The sequence below is a fragment of the Chironomus tepperi genome, unplaced genomic scaffold (genome assembly GCF_022539635.2).
Source record: "Chironomus tepperi strain 1889 unplaced genomic scaffold, CSIRO-AGI_Ctep_v1 contig_73, whole genome shotgun sequence".
NCBI lineage: Eukaryota > Metazoa > Arthropoda > Insecta > Diptera > Chironomidae > Chironomus > Chironomus tepperi.
In genome coordinates this window covers 1,332,919-1,352,768 of record NW_027226195.1, presented here as the reverse complement: position 1 = coordinate 1,352,768, position 19,850 = coordinate 1,332,919, and the positions used below count along the sequence as shown (strand labels likewise).

At 36.6% G+C, this 19,850-nt stretch overlaps 1 protein-coding gene across 1 annotated transcript; it reads left to right on the top strand.

Moving 5' to 3' along the window:
* The first annotated feature begins 215 nt into the window (after positions 1–215).
* LOC139101036 (fatty acid synthase-like) lies at positions 216–8,015 on the top strand. Its single transcript, XM_070653898.1, is given in 8 exon segments — positions 216–862; positions 920–1,212; positions 1,284–2,405; positions 2,408–2,813; positions 2,870–3,099; positions 3,166–5,492; positions 5,552–6,979; positions 7,404–8,015. Coding segments are annotated over 8 exon segments (7,065 nt in total).
* Positions 8,016–19,850: the final 11,835 nt, after the last annotated feature.

The following is a 19,850-nucleotide window of genomic DNA, read 5'->3' as shown; positions in this document are numbered from 1 at the left end:
GCAATATTTTCAGTATAAAAGCAATTGTAAGTGAATTTATTGTCCATACCAAGTTTTGGTGTACAATCTGTGTTATAACTGTGAGAGTGAATTTTTTTAGTGACAATAATATACATTTATAAGAATAATTAATTTGACAATATAAAGGTGTTCTGGATTTTTGTGAATTTGGTGAATTTGGTGAATAAAAAAATCAAATAAAAAAAGAGACAAAAATGTCCTCAAAAGAAAATATAAGACCTAAAATGATAGAAACTGATGATGATATTGTAATATCGGGTGTGTCGGGACGATATGCTAATTCGCGTACTGTTGCTGAGCTTTCGCATAATTTATATAATAAGATTAATATGGTTGATGAGAATGAAACTCGTTGGCGACGAACAAATCCAATGTTTCCGAAACATATAGGAACAATATCGGATATTGATAAGTTTGATTCACAATTTTTTGGATATCAATCAAAGCATGCACAGTCAATGGATCCGCAAGGTAGAATGTTGTTGGAACATTCTTATGAAGCTGTTCTTGATGCAGGTGTTAATCCAAAATCGCTGAGAAACAGCAGAACAGGTGTGTTTATGGGTGTTTGCTTTTGTGAATCAGAGAAGATTTGGATGTACGAAAGAGACACTATGGATGGAGTTGGTATATCCGGGAACAGTCGTGCACTTTTGGCAAACAGGATTTCCTTCATGCTTGGACTTATTGGACCAAGTTTTTGTGTTGATACTGCTTGTAGTTCCTCTATGTATGCATTAGATTTGGCATATAAAGCAATTGCAAGTGGAGAAATTGATGCAGCATTTGTTGGTGGATCAAATTTGTTGCTTCATCCAATTCCTAGTTTACAGTTTGCAAGGTAGGTTTAGTGCTGATTAATGTCATAATTTGTACAAATAATCTTGTATCTTTTCAGACTTGGCGTTCTCTCAATTGAAGGCTTTTGTTGTCCATTCGATCAAAGTGCCAATGGATATACAAGAAGTGAGACAGTTGCTGTCATTTTCCTTCAACGGAAAAGCGTGGCTAAACGTAATTATGGTTCCGTTGTCTACACAAAAAGTAACTGTGATGGCTTTAAATCGGAAGGAATCCATTATCCAAGTGGTAATATCCAAAAAGCTTTACTGGAGGAGTTCTACAATGACTTACAAATGCCTGCATCATCAGTCGACTACGTTGAAGCTCATTGCACGGGAACTGTTGTTGGTATGTAAAACAGCTTGCACTTGACCTTATTAATTGCTGCTTATTAATATTTCAAAAATTTACATTTACAGGCGACCCTGAAGAATGTAAAGCTATTGAACAAGTATTTTGCAAAGATAATAAGCGATCGGTTCTTGTCGGTTCTATTAAGTCAAATCTTGGACATTCAGAGGCATCATCAGGTCTCTGTTCAATTTCAAAAGTGATTTTGACTTTTGAGAATGGAAAAATTCCGCCAAACATTAATTTCAATAATCCAAGAAAGGAAATTCCAGCATTAACGAACGGAAAATTGAAGGTTGTGGACGAAGTAACAGACTTCGATGGATCACTGATCTGTGTCAATTCCTTTGGATTCGGTGGTGCTAATTCTCATGGGCTATTTAGAATCAATCCAAAAGTCAAGAAGAACTTTGGAATTCCTGAAGATTCAATTCCGCGACTTGTTGTTTGGTCAGGCAGAACAGAAGAAGCTGTTAGTGAAATATTAGATGCTGTAACAGAACGGCCACTTGATGCTGAATATGTTGGACTTCTTCACAATATCCAAACAGAATCACTTCCAGCTAATATTTACAAAGGTTTTGGGATATATATTCAACCTGGTGATGGATCAAATAATGCAAAATGTCTCATCCGCGATGTTCAGCATTACACGGGACTTAAACGTCCAATGGTTTGGGTTTTTAGTGGAATGGGTTCACAATGGGCTGGTATGGGTGCTGAATTGATGAAAATTCCAATATTTGCAAAGGCTATTGAAGGATGTCACAAGGTTATGTACGAAAAAGGACTTAACCTCAAAGAAATTTTGACTTCCAAAGATCCAGGAATGTTTGACAACATTTTACACTCATTTGTTGGAATTGCTGCTATTCAGATTGGTCTTACGGATGTGTTGAAGGCATTGGGATTAGAACCAGATTATATTATTGGACATTCAGTTGGTGAATTAGGTTGTGGATATGCTGACGGTTGCTTATCAGCAGAAGAGATGATCTTATGTGCTTATTCGAGAGGAATGGCCAGTTTAGAAACTAAAGTTGTTCATGGATCAATGGCAGCTGTTGGTCTGGGCTACCAAAAATTAAAAACAATGATTCCGGACGAGATTTGCATTGCTTGCCACAACTCAAATGAGTCGACGACAATTTCCGGACCGTCTGAAAATATTGCTATGTTTGTTGAGGAACTGAAGAAAAAGGAATATTTGCGAGGGAAGTTGCATGCTCAAATATTCCATACCATAGCAAATATATAGCTGATTTTGGACCAAACTTGCTGAAGCGCTTGAATGAGGTTATAAAGGATCCAAAGAAACGATCCAGCAAGTGGATAAGCTCAAGTTATCCAAAATCGATGTGGAATCTCGAAAAGACTCAATACTGCTCTGCTGATTATCACACAAATAATCTCCTCAGTTCTGTGCTTTTTGAGGAAGCATCAAGTTTACTGCCTGAGAATGCAATTTGTGTAGAAATTGCTCCACATGGATTGCTGCAAGCCATCCTGAAAAGATCAATGACATCTGCAATTCACATTTCATTGACTCAACGTGACCACAAGAGCAATGACCAAGTATTGCTTAATGCTATTGGAAAGTAAGTTGAATTTCGTGCATTTTTTGATCTTGTAAAAATTATAGCTCTAATTTCAGGATATACTGCAACGGATTTGACATGGATGTTTCAAATTTGTATCCAAAAATTGATTTCCCCGTCTCAAGAGGAACTCCAATGATTTCACCGAAAATTAAATGGGATCATAGTGACACCTGGTTTGTCACAAGTCATGCACAAAACGAAGTCGATAAATCAGCTGAAAGAATCGTCAAGCTGAACATTGGATCTCCAGAATTTGAGTTCATTATTGGACATTTGATTGATGGTAATGTTTATGCCTTATTGCTTTATTTTTCATTATTATTGACTGTTGCTATTCTCATTTCCTTAGGTCGTTGTCTGTTTCCCGCAACTGGATACTTGTACCTAGCATGGGAAACTCTTGCTATGATTAAAAGTAAAAAGTTGGACGAGACGATAGTCGAATTTGAGGATGTGAAATTCTTAAGAGCCACAAACATGTCGGATACAAGTGTAGCCTTTGTGATTGTGGTACAGCCTGGAACTGGAAGATTTGAGATATCTGAAGGTTCAACTGCATTAGTGACCGGAATCGTTAGATTACAGGATCATGTGGATCTTGCTAATATTACAACTAATCGTGATCCTAAGAAGCTTTTAGCAACAACTGATTTTTACAAGGAATTGAGACTTCGTGGCTATCATTATGGTGGATTGTTCAAATCAGTTGTGGAAAGCAGCTATGATGGAACTTACGGTCGTGTAAAATGGAATGACAACTGGATTCCATTCTTGGATTGTCTTCTTCAGATTCAAATTGTTGCAAAGGATACTCGATCACTCTTTATTCCAACTTCCATTCAGAGAATGGTCATTGATCCAACACGTCATTTTACTTTCGATGGCAATGGAGAAACATTCTTTGATGTTTATGTGTCCAGGAAGATGAAGACACTTCGAAGCGGTGGCGTCGAAATCACAAATCTACAAGCAAGTTCAATCCAAAGGCGAAAGGCACAAAGCTTCCCAGTTTTGGAGACATACAAGTTCATACCTAACGATCCATCTCCAATATTGTCTAATTTCGATGCTGGACGTGTAATTACACAGCTGGCATTAGAAAATAATTCAGAATATACAGTTAAGGCAGTTGAGACATTCAGTCCAAAACGATCAATGTTCTTGCCATTCATTCGTGATGCTTTGTTGGACTTGCCACTAATTACACCAAATTTGACATACTTAGCATCAAAGGTTGAAACTGAGGAGGAACAGATAACAGTAGAGAATTCTAAATTATCAGCACATAAATGCTTGATGTTGATCCTGTCCCAAGAAAGCGCTGAAATGAATGCTTTGGAGGAAGTCACGAATAGTTTGACTGACGGTGGATTCCTTATCATTCGTGGAAATTTAAACTCAGCTGCTCCTGAATTTGCTCATTCCAATTTACAGTACACAGCAACAATCTTGACAAACATTGAAAAATTGGTTGTTTTCCATTTTATTAAGCAACAAAGCACCAGACCATTGTCAGCTATCCACATATCCAATAAAGATGGTAACTATGACTGGATTGAAGAAACTAAGTCTGTGATGAAGACTGGACCACTTGTTCTTGTTGCTGAAAATGAACCAGATTCTGGTATCGTTGGTTTAGTGAACTGCTTGAGAATGGAACCTGATGGACATTTCATTCGATGCGTATTTGTTGATGATCCAAAAGCACCTAAATTCAGTCTAACTGATCCTTTCTATCAAAATCAATTGAAACTGGATCTTGCTATAAATGTTTATCGTAATGGAAAGTGGGGAACATACAGGCACTTGCAGATCACTGAAACTCAAAATGAGGGTCCAGTCCAAAGTCACTGTTATGTCAATTCCTTGATAAAATCGGATTTATCATCATTGAAATGGATGGAAGGTCCATTAAATCATATCAAAGTACAAAACAGTCTCGTTGATATCCATTATGCTGCATTAAACTTTAGGGATGTCATGCTGGCAACTGGAAAATTGACAGGAGATGTATTTACTGATAATCGATTTGAGCATGAATGCTTGCTGGGTATGGAGTTTTCAGGAAGGACAAAGGATGGAAGACGTGTGATGGGTTTGGTCAATTCTGGTGCATTAGCCACAAGTGTTAAGGCTGATCCAATGCTTCTCTTTGATATTCCAAATAATTGGAGTCTAGCTGATGCTGCAACTGTTCCATGTGTCTATGGCACAGTCTATTCAGCCTTCTTTGTCACCACAAAGATTGAAAAAGGAAAATCTATTTTGATTCATGCTGGTACGGGTGGTGTTGGTCTTGCAGCTATTCGTGTGGCTTTGGCTTATGGATTGGAAGTCTTTACAACAGTCAGTACACCCGAGAAGAAGAGCTTCCTTTTGAAAGAATTTCCACAGCTAAAAGCAGAGAATATTGGCAATTCCCGTGATACAACATTTGAGAAGATGATTACTGAAAGAACTGACGGTGCAGGAGTTGATTATGTCTTGAATTCATTGGCTGAAGAGAAGCTGCAAGCATCAATTCGTTGTCTTGGATTTGGAGGAAAGTTCTTGGAAATCGGAAAGTTTGATATGGCCAATGACACGAAAATCGGAATGAACATTTTCCTAAGGGAGTTGTCGTTCCATTCTGTGATGTTGGATAGACTGTTTGGTGAATCTAATGATAAGAAGCTTGTAAGTATCCACATCCACAAGATCCAATTACATTTATCCTAATAAAATTCAATTTACAGCACCTAAAACAAATCCTAGAACGAGACATCAAGGCAGGAATTGTCAAGCCTCTAAAAACCAACATCTTCCCAGCTAATCAAGTCGAAAAGGCTTTCAGATTCTTGGCAAGTGGCAAGCATATGGGAAAAGTTCTTCTGAAGATACGTGAGAATGAGAATGATTCAGTTACTCTTCCTATATCTGTGCTGCCAAGAGTATATTGCAATCCTGACCATTCTTACATCATTCCTGGTGGACTTGGCGGATTTGGTCTTGAACTTGCTGATTGGTTGGTACTAAGAGGATGTAGAAATTTGGTTCTAAGTTCAAGTCGAGGGTTGTCCAAGCCATATCAGTCTTATCGCATTAAAATATGGGAATCTTATGGCGTTAAGGTTGCTGTCAATACTTCGGATATTTCCACTCGAAGTGGCTGTGAGATTCTCATAAAGGAAGCAATAAGGCTTGGTCCAGTTGGTGGAATATTCAATCTTGCTGTACTTCTACGTGATGCTGTTTTTGAGAATCAAGACGCGACTAAGTTTGTTGAGAGTATGGCACCAAAAGCCTACGCTACTAAACATTTGGATGCAATTTCAAGGAAGTTGTGTCCAAAATTGCAATACTTTGTTATCTTCTCAAGTGTATCATGCGGTCGTGGTAATGCAGGTCAAAGTAATTATGGCATGTCTAATTCCGTTATGGAAAGGATCATGGAACAACGTCATAGGGATGGATTACCAGCTAAGGCAATCCAATGGGGTGCAATTGGTGAGGTTGGCTTAGTTGCTGATATGGCTGAAGACAAGCTTGATATGGAAATCGGTGGAACTTTACAGCAGAGAATCTCATCATGTTTAGAAGTGATGGATGATTTAATGACTGAAAAGGAACCAATTGTATCAAGTATGGTTGTGGCTGAAAAGAAATCCTTTGGAATTTCGAAAGGCAACATCGTGGAAACTGTGATGAACATTATGGGTATTAGGGACATCAAGTCAATCTCTCTGGAAACAACTCTTAGTGAAATGGGAATGGATTCTTTAATGGCTGTAGAACTAAAGCAGATATTTGAACGTGAATTCGATGTTGATCTCTCAATGCAGGAACTAAGGACTCTGAACTTCTTAAAAATAATGGAAATAGCCAAGAAACGAGAAACCCAAGAAAAGATAATTGACGAGAAACCAGCCGATGAGAACATCTTAGCCTTCCTTATTAGACACACAGCTATTCGTCCACAAAATGAAAACATATTGGAATTCTTTAATATGGACCAGAAGTCGAATACTTTGGCATTTATCATTCCCGGAATTGAAGGTTGCGCTTCAGATACTATGCTTGAGATGTGTTCAAAACTTAATTTCCCGTACGGTATTATTAACTATAACAGCTCTGTTCTGTGTCAAATGAAGACAGCTCGCAAGACTGTTGATTTTATGAAGAATGTAAGTATTTAAGGTCCTTTGTGACAGTGTTGTCCAAACTGTTTCGTGCCACGGCGCACTTTGGTGGTAAGTTCCTTGGTGGTAGACCCCTTGGTGGTACACGAAGCGTGTTCCCTTGGTAGTCATGAAACACAATTGATCGGTACAATTATACGGCAGAGTTGCAAAACAGGCACCTATGAAAAGCAAAAACCGTACAAATTCTATAATAATTTATATGGATTTGTAGGAAAAACCATACAAATTATTAAGAATTTGTACCTTTTGTGACAGTTACAGGAGCCTGTTTTGCAGCTCTGGTGATGAGCCATGTCCGAAATCTTACATAGTTTATTTTTCTAGTGTGTCGCGTTACACAGTATGGACAGCACTGATTTATGCGACATTTATAACATCACATAATCATTTATTTCCTTATTTCCAGGACGTCTTGAAAGCACTTGACCGATTCGACAGATTCCATCTGATTGCACATTCTTTCGGTAACTTCTTGGCGATTGCATTGGCTGCATTCCTTGAAAGTAAAGGCAAGAAAGGATACATTTCTAATATTGACGGATCTCCAATCGTTTTGAATTACGTAGTGAAAATGCAATGTCAAAAGAGAACGGAAGGAGAATTTAATGACTACATATTGACTTACATATCGTCACTAATTGACCAAAATGTTGATAAGAATTTGTTAAAGGTATATGCTAACTATGAGACATGGGATGAAAAGTTGGAGAAATTCTTGGAAATTACGTCATATCAACATTTGTACACTAAGGATTCATTCCGTTCGATTGTTAATGCATCACGTAATAGAATTAATTCAATGTATGAAATTGAGGACTTGGGATATCTCCAAAGCACCAAATGTACGCTATTCAAACCATCAGATCGATTTTCACCACTTGAAAGTGAAAATCTTGAACTTGATAAATATTTCAAGCAGAACATTGATGTTTTTGAGCTTGAAGGAAATCATCAAACCATCATTGAAAATCCAAAATTGGTAACAATTCTTAATGACATCCATAAAAAGATTTTATGATTTTAATAGTATGAAATTTTAGTATTTAACGAAACTTAATTAAATTTAGTTAAAGTGATATATTTATGATTATTTATTAATGTAGGCTAGGACTTAACACAAAACCAGAACTTTGTCACACAATAAATTTTTTAGGAAAAAAAGTATTTTGAAATTAAAGGAAATTGTAGTTTTTAATAGATAATTTTGATTGTGATTTCGGGAGAGCAAGGGAACTATACTAAGAACGCCCTGAAAAATGGCATTTTCAAAAAATTTGACTGTTTTCAATTTTGGGTGCCGTTACGGCCGTTTTCCGCTTACGACTTCAGAAATCCTGATTCAGGGCATCTTTACGTCTTATTGTTAATACAGCTACGAAGTTGTGCTTTAGCAATCACGTAACGCTTGGGGCAGTGGTACACAACTTGTGTTCAGTCATTAGTTATTGGAAACTCGGCCAAGATGTTCCACGAAAAATAAAAGGCTGCCAACCACTGGATTAGCGGGAAGGACAAATTACAATTATGTTACCTCCTTCCTCATATACTTACTTCGCTGGTCATACAGATCAATTGCTATCCAAGATCTTTCTTTGGGTTTCTTAGGTAGGAGTATGGCGAATTACAAGCCCAACGCACCCTGTAACAACCACAGCCTCTATAGATTCCATCTCATTATGTGACTTGGATTGACGTCTCCCACAGCAAGGTGGTGAAACATGGCAATGATAAGCTTTATGCAGCTTAGAGCTGCTTATATTGCGCGTTCATACTAGATTTTAACAAATTTTGACACAAAGTACAAATTTTGAAGAGATGAAGTCATCCAGGCCAAATAACTCATGGAAAGAGGCTTTCACACTTGGAATTGGTAATTGACTGGTGGTGGCAAGCGATGGAACCAGCTTCTGGCGCCGATTGAGGAAAGCCATGGTCACACTTAATCTGCACTGCCAGCAAAATAATTAAGTAAGAAGTAATCCTCACAACCGGCAATTCCAAAAAGCTACTCAAATTTGAGGTGATATAAAAATGGTGAAATTCCATTCCTCAACTTACCACTAGTGACCACTAGATGGCACATAAAGTCATTAGTCAATATTAAGTAGCTTGAATAGCAAGAAAACACCACAAACAAACTTCCTCATTTCTTCATTACATCCACAGCCATGTAACATTATATTATGAGCAGTCAAAAGCAAAAATTTTCACTTGCAAAATTGACATGCACTGCCAGGACTAATTTACATATTTTTGGAAGCATAATTATTAAGCATTTTCTATAGTCTCTTTTGCTATTTTCGGCATGTAGGCGTACCACAACATGAAAATCTGATTATGATGCCTCAAGTCTTTGTGGTTGAGACATGACATCAGTTGAATATAGAACAGTGAGAGGTTGGGGAATGAAGAAAATTATTTGCCGCAAGGTTGGAAGCGAAAAACTAAGAAGTAAAGTGAATGAATGGCAAAAAAGTTTTTTGTGTCTTCTCATAAAAGCCTCTTATGAATGCGGTGGAAAAATCAACTTTTTAGAGCATTTTGTTATGGATGATAGAGTGAATGTTGATTGGTAGCACTTTAGAATACTGGCTAGGAAATTGGCTTGTTTTACAGTGTTAATGAGTGTAATGTCGTGATTATTGTGGGAATCCTTGTTATCATTGATAATAGTTCATGAAATTATTGAGGGATTAAAATTTGGGGCAAGTTGTGGGCACAATTCTCATAAAAGAGAGCCCAATAGATTTCTGGTCTGTTACAGATCAAGTAATTATTGAGAGATCAAAATCAGGAGCAAATCATACGTACATCCTTACTTTAGATAGGAATTGAGATTTTCCGGTCTGTCTTATAACTACTAGAATACAGAGATTTGGTTCTCTTACTGCCAGACTCGCCTGACTCATATTACTCGAAGCCCCATACCCTCAAATGATTCGTAACTGACCCCAAACCGCAGATTCTACTCAACTCCAATACCACAAAGAGGTAGATCAGGTTAGAACAGCATACCTTGTTTGCTAGCGTTCCACTACGCCATCGTATCAACGTTAAGAATCAAAGTTGTCTGACGGTACCGTGACGACAGATGCTGACTCATTTTCGGGCGAAAAATGCTGTTCGCCGCTTTGTGCCACTCGAGATTGAGAACTAGTAGCTGTACTGATGCGTACTTCTTGGAACCATGCTCCGACTTGGATCCTAGGATGCTTCAAAAGGACTTCTATCTGACTCTGTTGCTGGATGTATCACAAAGCTTGTACCAATTCTTAGTTTTGACATCTAACTGGCATTCCTTCATTACCGTCCTACGCCATGTTGCTCTTAGAGCACCTTGACGCTTTTTCCCTTGTGGATTCCAACCAAGGGCAGTATAGAAGGCTAAATGCAACTGGATAAATGTTTCAAGTTTTAGGTTTAGTACGTCAATAGGCAACCTTGTCGGAATATCCTACTTTCGTACATCCTCAACATTCTCAATATTTATTGTGACGGCAAAAACTGTACAAATTCAAGAAAAACCATACAAATCATCAAGAAATTGCATGGTTTTTGCCTGTAACAGGTTCCTGTTTTGCAACTCTGTTCCCTACACTCCAGGACATACCCTTAAGACACAAGTGCTCATCAGATCCAACAGATGCGCCATTACATCTCACCAACTCACAATCATCTGTCCTTTTCTATTACATTTCTTCCACAATTCCTTACCCATCCTTCTTCAAGACAACATTTTTGAGGCGGCAATTATTTCATCAGTTGCAGAGACAGTGTCAGTGTTCATGAGAAACTGTTTGTTGAGATCTAAAAACGAAAAACTTTTTTTTATCTCATACAAATGTTTATTACAGATACATAGAAGCACTGATAACCGTAATTATTTTATGGAAATTTTTCTTACCATCTCTTATCGCATCCCAACTCATTTTATGCAGCCATAATGAAATGCAAGAAAAAATTTGAATTTTTTTTTTTTGTGTTTTGTTGCTTGTTAAGTTTTTTTATTTCCAACGATCTCATCAACGGTGGATATGAGAAATTTACATTCATTTTCACGCCCAATGCATTGAGTATCGTTGCGAATGTAAAGTGGCTTTTTTGCTAGTACTAAATTAATATGTTAATGACGGTGGCTTTTTGCGATAAGAATATGGATATAGATAGAAAAGTTTTGGAATTTATGGTAGATATTATGAACTACTTTCAGCAGTTTTTCTTGGTGTAAATTCATTGGAATTCATTTTAATTCCAGTTTTTTGTGAGCTTGCAGATTATTTGGACTTTTTATGGCCAAACTGAATAAAAACAGACTTGCTAGTTATTTTCTTAAAATTTGATTTTTAACAGTCGAGCTGCTAGCCTGAACCCCCACAAGAAATTGAGTATACTGACCGAAATGTGAGTATATTTAATCATTATAATTGACCATCAATAGTGTGAGCATACTCATGAGCATGTACATTGATGCTCAAGAACAGTACAACGTGTACGCTAGGGCACAGAAAAGGAGGGCAAAAGAAGAATAACGTTAGGATTTCGGGATCCACCCACCTAAATACGCGCCTGCTAGGTCACCACTACGTCACCGTTTTAACATTTTGACGCACATCAACGTGGCGGCAAAATAGGATCAATTTCACGACAAAAAAAAACGGTTCACCGCAATATGCCTTTCAGGTAGGTTTATTAAATAAGTAAAGCTGCACGTGTTGGACATAACATTGCGGATTAGTAACTGCGATGTGCTGTCAACAATTGAAAGCTGAGGTTTGTTTATAACAGTATACTACCAAGATTGATGTTCTTAAAATATCTCAAATTGCATCCCAATTAGGTGCGTGTTCAAGTGAGGGGTTGAACCAGAGGTTGAAATACCACTTATAGACCCAGAGTTGCAAAACAGACACCTGTGACAGGTAAAAACCGTTCAAATTCATGATGATCTGTATGAATTTGTAAGAAAAACCATTCAAATCACGAATATCACAAGTGTCTGTTTTGAAACTCTGAATGTTCCTATAAACGGTCATATTATCTGTTAAGGTCAGTATGACATCAACCTTAAATCAGCCAATATTCATATTCTTATCCATCAATTTTAAAGCCTTCAAAAGCAAACCTTTAATAATAACTCATTAAAAAAAGAAATTCAAAACAAAAAACTTACTCATGCTCATCAAGCAAAAAAGCCACAGCAACTCGAATAATTTGCAATTCAAACTAACTGTAAATAGCGAATATCTCATATATATATAAAAGTAGAACAAAAATGTCAGTCTATTGTCATTTGTGCCAATATAGTTCATTAAAATACTATCCACAGAAACCAATCATCAAACATATTGATGAATAGTCATTAATGCATCATCCATGTCTATATGCCATGTTACATTCCACTATCATCAATTTCAATGACATCAAGCTGAGCTTAAAAAAAATATGAATTATATTTTGCCATTGAAGTATCGAAGTTCATAAGCATTCAAATAAATGTCAATCATGTGCACAAATTGATATGGACATAAAATGTGAAAAGAGAGTGAGTGAGAGAGGTTCCTAAACAAACATAAAATTCATATTTGTGTATTCAATTGAGAGCTTTATGAAAAAAAAATCCTTTTTTCCATTATATGACATTCTGCGGTCAAATGTTGGGAATGGTTTTGTCGATTGTTTTTAGTGGTTTTCATGGCCTGAAGAGATTTGAGTTCTTCTATTCCATCTTCTCTATCTCTAATGATGACTATATACATTCTCATCCTTATCTAATCGCTTTTATATGTCCCATAGATGATGGAGAAAATAAAATGATTACAATATGCTTGAGGTGAGGTTTTCAATTCTTTCTTTGGTCTTCTGTTGCTGGGGTTGATAAATTTTTTTGGAAATTTGATATTCACACTGAAATGAGTTTGGATTAAAACCTCAAATTTATAAACATATTTGAATTTTTGTGATTTAGAATCTTTTGTTAATTTTGAAATGGGAAGCTGTTGTTATTAATATTGAGTAGACAGTAAAATAGGTTATGGGAAGTCTATGAAAATCTTTAATGAATGCGTCAAGTCGGTGGTGCTTTATGGTTGCGAGATTTGACTTGAGAGCAGCGAAAAAGCGACAATGGTCTAGTTGGTTAGAAAGTCGGGTAATCGACTCAAAGGCTTCGGGTTTGATCCCAGGGAAAGTCTATTGATATACATTGGGTCATGCTGCATGCAGAGTCGAACAAAGTAAAACGTCCATTAGGATAAAAACAGTCATCACGATAGAGTCTGGTGGACTGATGATCCAGTTTTATTGACCTTCAAACGAAGTATTTCTACAAATAGCTGGTCAAGAAGACATTAATCGGGAAGGACTCAAGCAAAAGTATGACTGGATCACACGCTTCGGAAACGAAGCGCTAAACACAGTGGCTTAAGTGAAGTGTAGCACACACTTGTTTTACCGTTCTTAGTTGGAATCTACAACAAAAAAGCGTCTAGGTGCTCTGAAAGCAACTTGGCTTAGAACATTATTGCGAGAATATCAATTAGATGTCAAAACAGAGGATTTGTACAAGCTTTGTGATGTAGACCAGCAAGAGTCAAATGAATTGTCCACGCAATTGCCTGCCAGGGATACTTATCAGTGATCGATTTTCGATGAGAAGTTGGTTAAGCTTTTGTTGATCGGAACTAAGTGACGTCGCTTTCTATAGAGAATATTAGACAAACAACCAAGTTCGCATTTAGGATTAGTAATTAGCAAAAAGCAGCAATAAAGCCAGTTTTAGACTCCAACTGAGAGAGACTATGGATCACAGTTGATCTGTATGGTCAGCAAAGCAAGTGAGTATGATAAGGACCAAAAAGCCATAGGTTCGATTCTCGCTTCGAAAATAGAATCAATGACATAACCTTGAAAAATGTCTATTTATACTCTACTCTATTCAAAAGCTACAATCCAAAACATTTACTAGATTTCATCTACAATCTCCAAATGTTTCCTTACAGATAAACTTTTTCTTCTTTAATTCTCAAAATTGTAAGGTGTAGTCAGAGGATGCAAACATATTGCTATCTAAACAACGAATAAGGGATGAAAATATTTACATTCACAAAAAAGAAAGAAAAGATTCCAATGAACCCTCAATTTTGTCTTCCTTCCTCATTCGGAAACTAAAAGTAGAAACTTTTACTTCCATTTATTGTTTGTTTAAATTCGAGCATTTTCATGTGTGATTCCTTTCCTTTTTTATAGTGTGCTCTTCTTCTCCTTTAATCTAGACATTTTATGTTGTGTGACATTAGTTTAGAGTTTTTTTTTGTGTTTGTTCAAACAAGAGTGAATGGATCAAGTGTCTGATTTCAAGGTTTTTTGTAATACACAAATGGATTTTAAGCAAATTTAATTTATTTTGATAGAATGGATTTTAATTTAATTACAAAGATTGGAAAGTTTCATGTAGAATGTCTCAAATCTCGGTTAAGCATCTGCTATTTTTGGACTGGGTGTGTTGCTGGGAATGTGGAAACTGAGAGAAGGCATTGAAGGATAGCCAGAGTTGACGAGATTTCGTAAGTCAAGATTCCTAAATTTGCCTCCACTTTGCAGTTTGGAATCCTATTTTTGCCTCCACTCAGGAGTCCAGATTCCTATATTCGCCTCCAATTTGGAGACTCCTTTAGTCGCTTTTAGTCCGGACTCTAACGTAAAGGCGCTTAAAAGAGTCCGGAATCCTAAAGCAGCATCCACGTTGAAGTCCGTACTCCTATAGTCCCCTTCAGTTTAGAGTCTGGACTCCTATAATTGCTTCCACTTTGACTCCAAAGTCCGGACACCTATAGTGGCCTCCACTTTTGAATCCGGACTGCTATATTTGCTTCCACTTTGGAGTTCGGACTCCTAAAGTTGCCTCTACTTCTTAATCCAGACTTCTATAGTTGGTTCCACTTTGGCTCCAAAGTCTGGATTCGTTAGGTCGCCTTCACATTGAAGTCCTGCGAGCTCTTGGGTCAGTTTACAACACCGAATAATGTCCGGAACGCAAAAGTATGGGTAAGGGTAAGGGTCATCTTCCCGACAACGGATCTACATGCACCTCAGTCTAATGAGGAGTTTAGCTGCTTTCTACTAAAAACCACAATCAGAATCGCTTTGCTGCTAGCTCATTCCATCATTCCAGTTGCAAAAAACATCGTTGATAACCCCAATTACTTCATTACTATATAATTATAAGACTTGAACCCAGGAAGTCTTTAGCTAATTTCATTAAAGCAACTTAAATACAACTCTTTACAGCTCCCACAATCATTCCTGAAGCAAGTTAATTCAAACTTCACACAAAACCCTTTAAATCCTTTTAAATGTTTCACAATTAGTTCATTCAAATCCTTTAAATGTCACACAATAAATATTGTTCCTAAATACTTCAAAACTGCACCACTTTATAGAACAATTCCCTTTTCATAACTTTGGAATCATAAAACAGTACTTTAAGTGAAAGAAGTGCAAGAACGAATGTTTATTGTCAAAGGTATACTCGCGGGAATGAAAAGCATAAAAAAAAATTCCTTTTGATGTCCTTTGAAGCGTGCATTGTTGAAAGTTTTTCATTTCCATTTGTTTTTGATTTCTCTTGGATGGTGTTGAGCTGGATGTAAAAAAGTTTCTCTTGTTTGACAAACGCTAAATGATTATTTTAAGATGTGAAATTGGAATTAAAGGATGGAGGAAATTAAAGGAATTTAAGGGATGTTAGTAGGATTTGTTCTAATCTTCAGGTCTGTAGATAAAGATAGCAGGTTTGGACTCTTACTTGCTGCATACTAACAAGTTGGTTTCGGAAATGGTCGGTTGTAAGCCTTGCCATCTCTAGCTATGGTTATAAGGGTTTGCATTGGATGAAGGATAATGCAAAGCTCAAAAAAGCATGGTTTTCTCAAATGCAGGAAATGAAGGTCTACAGTTCATTGCCGAACCCTTGATATTCCAAAATAAATATTTCCAATGAAGCACAATGCGGCGAACCGAATTATAGCCGAAAAAATGAGTCGACATCAATCGTCATTATGTTTAATGTACATCTTTGCGTTTTACCGTTAATACGGCAACTTAGGAGCGCCCTAGCAAACAGCGTTGTGCTGATCGGGTATGCGTTAGGCCATTGGTGAGCAACTTGTCTGCCGTGGCACTCTAGTGTACACTAAAACATTGCATTAAGCCAATTTTTGTTTTGCAATGTCAAGAATCGTATGCGATGTGAGTTATTGTTCGAGGCTTCGAGGTATTGTACACCACCAAGGTCTAAAAAAAACTAAAAACTAAATTTGAATTAGATATCCTTAAAAGTAAAAAATTGTCATCCATTTTGTGACATCACTGTGACCAAGCAAGTGCTAAATTATTAATAATTCAAATAGAATTCCGTTATATTTTAAAATACAGCAAACATCATTATTCCGCATTCAAAAGAAATCATTATCCAGCACATAAAAATGCTCAGAAATCCAGACTCTATATTCAGTAAAATTATTCCTGAAGCGAGGACGTCTTCAAATCATCAAGTGCCTTTTTTCAGGATCTCATTAGCCATTCTAATTAGATTGTAGAAAAATTTGTTCCTTTTCATCGCGAATGCGATACGGTTACTGACAATTCTAGTCAGTATCAAGCAAAAAAAAATTAACATTTATTGTGATGCGGGAATGGAGTTTACTGCTTTAATTTCCATAGAATTAAGGCTTCCATTCAACGACCTTTAGTTTATGTAAATAATGGTGATATTTTTTTAGTCCTGTTGGACATAAAGCGCGTGGAAAAATTTTTTCATGGCTATGATTGAAAATTATGTATAACATATTTACCATTCAGTTGATGTACGTGATGCCTATGGGATGCTTATGAATTTTGAAAAGGAAGGAAATTATGGAAATGAGTGAGTGGAATTGAAATTGGCAAAAATATTTTAAATTGATTATTTGGAGTTTTGCGGAATTTTAAAGTCACATGTTGGTTATTGATTGTTGCTGAATATTGTAATTTAGCTGTAATTGTAATTAAGAGCTCAGTACTTACTTATATCGATGGTCGGACTGATCAATTTTGATCCATGGCCTCCCACAGTTTATGCTTTCTCGATACCGGGGCCGGGACCAAGCAATCAAGATAAAGTCTCGTCCAGGTTCCGTCTTGAGTCCCGGAAATCTTCTGGGACCGGGATTTCGGGGAAACATAGAAGCCGCCTGAAATTGGTCCTATCGTTAGCTTCCGCTTACCAATTTTCAATAATCTAATACTGTCACTATCAACAGCTTCCTTCCATGAATTCTTTCGACGTTCTCGTGAAGGAACTCAGTACGGATTGAAATATTACTAACACAATGTTTATTATTCGATGTTCAAGTGCAGGCTGAACTTTTGTATGAAAAGGGGTATTCAACTATGAAAAATCAAGATTACTTAAATCTAAAATGACCGTTATGATTTGGTTATGACATTATTCTTGATCTTCTCCATTTGGTAGTGTTTTGTGGACGATGCAAAGCAGTATTGAACAACCTAGGTGGCAAGCTAGGTAAGCAACAACCTCAATCGCATTTGGCATATAGCTCATGGCATTTACAGCAAAATTTACCAGAGTATACCGAGTCACAAAGGTTGTCAACCATTAATTTATAGTGTTCATTGCATATTCTGCAGGACTTTCAGACTTCGTGGAGTCCAGATTTCAGAACCAAACAGCATAACGTGCTTGCTAGGGCACCGAAAATTGTCTTGATGACACTGTAGCGGATGATTTTGATCTATTTGCAATCTTTTTGTCGGCGAAAAATGCGATATCCTAGATTGTGTTACTCAAGAGTAGATACGCCTCCACTACGCAATACTGCCAACTGTGATAATAATGAAACAGCTTCTCTTTCCTCATCAGTCACGAACCATTTAAAAAGTTCATAGTTCCGCCTATCATTAGTACTTGAACTTCTCATGATAATAATAAACAGTAAAATAATAATTAGATTTACGTCCTTAATGCCATCATTCATTACTCGCCAACGCACAGTACCCTTTTCAATGAAACTTAAGACCATTTTCAGCCTTCTCATTTTTCACCTTTTCGCTGTCGATGGCATGAAATTTTCACTTTTCTTTATCATAAATATACACACAAAAAATATCACGTAGAAAGGATGACGTTGTCGACGGTGATGATGATGGCATTAAGCAACACAAAAAAAAAATTTCTTTATTGTACAGGTTCTGTATTGTGCGAAAAAAGAGAAAAAAAATCTTTTCAAGATATGAAAAAAAAAATATGAAAGCATCCGCGAAAAATTAACAGTAATGATGATGATGGCGGTGATGTTGTTGCTTTATTATCGTAGATAACGTGGGGTAACAAAAAAATATTCTCTGTTGTACTTTAATGGATAATTGTCATGAAAATTATTCGCATTAAGATTCAACAGATGAACGTGATAAGCCAAATGTTTGAGCATAAAGTAATTAAGGCTTTATTTCAAGTTTCTTTTAAATGCTGTTTCAAGGAATATGATACAATCTTTGAGGCTTTTTTGTCCTCGAGCCATTTTCGAGTTTGAAGCAGAAATTAAAAGGGGTTTTAGGGATTATTGAGTATTATTTCATAGTTTTGGTCCAAAATTGCAGGCTTGGAGTCAATCTGGAACCTTTGACTAACTATAAGGTACAACACGAAACTGCAGATCTGCGGTTATTACCCGAACCCCATTACTTTATTAACTCAGTTTTACAGCTAAATTATGAAACTTTTCCAGGCTTACAACAACAACATTAACTGCCAATTTGCTCACATCACTGGACATAAAGATCAATTGCAATCCATGACCTTCCACAAAACTTAACTAAAACTACTTTAATTTCTCAAAAATCTCAATAAATCAGTCAATAATCTCAATGTAAAATAATAGAAAAATTCAACAATTGAAAGAAAAGAAATGCCAGCAAATAGTCCCAAAATGCCACCAACATATGACAGGAAATCGACTAATTTGAATTGTTGATATCTAATTTGAGCATAATATTCAGCATCCTTCCATATTATTGATATTGAAGAGTTTTTGGCTCTGTAAGGAAAAAGTAAAAAGTTATAAGTATAGTGATGTCTTCGATCGGCCAGACTATGTACGGCAATCAAGTGGTTTAAAATAAAAATTGCACCTTTGAAGCCATATGGCAACCACCTTGCAGCGATGAAAAATTTGTGTCAATCTGTACTAGCCATCAACTAGATATTGATTTGTCTTTAATTAGTTAAAACCAGGGTTAAAACGTATTTAGGTCCACTTTGGATAATGACGAGCAATCGAACGATAAAGAATATCGTGTGACGGTCATATGATTGTCTGACTGGATTGCCCAAGTAGAAGTAGACAAGATTCATAACTAGTTTCATGCCCAGTAAATATCTAGTTAATGACTAAGTTCTAACATTTTTTTTCCACTAGGCTCTTCGTCATTGTTGAGAAATTTCAATGAAAAACTTACTTTTTGTAAATGTTAGTGACCACTTCATATGTATACGAGACATAATTGCACGTAGGCAAGCAATTGCACTTCCCTTGAGCTGCAAACAGATGATCATACTGACTGAAGTTTGAGAAATTTTCAAATCCAATAGCACAATCGTGGAAACGTCTATATTCACAAACAGTTACCGATGAATTTCTGACGTAATAAAATGGAACGCATCCGCAGTTTAAGTAGACTGGAATTAGAGTTTGTTAATAATCAGGTAATCAGATGTGAATAGTTCTCACTTATTTCCGTCAAGCATTCCTGTTCGCAATTCCTTTGTGTATAAATTTTGAAATAATTCAGCTTCCTT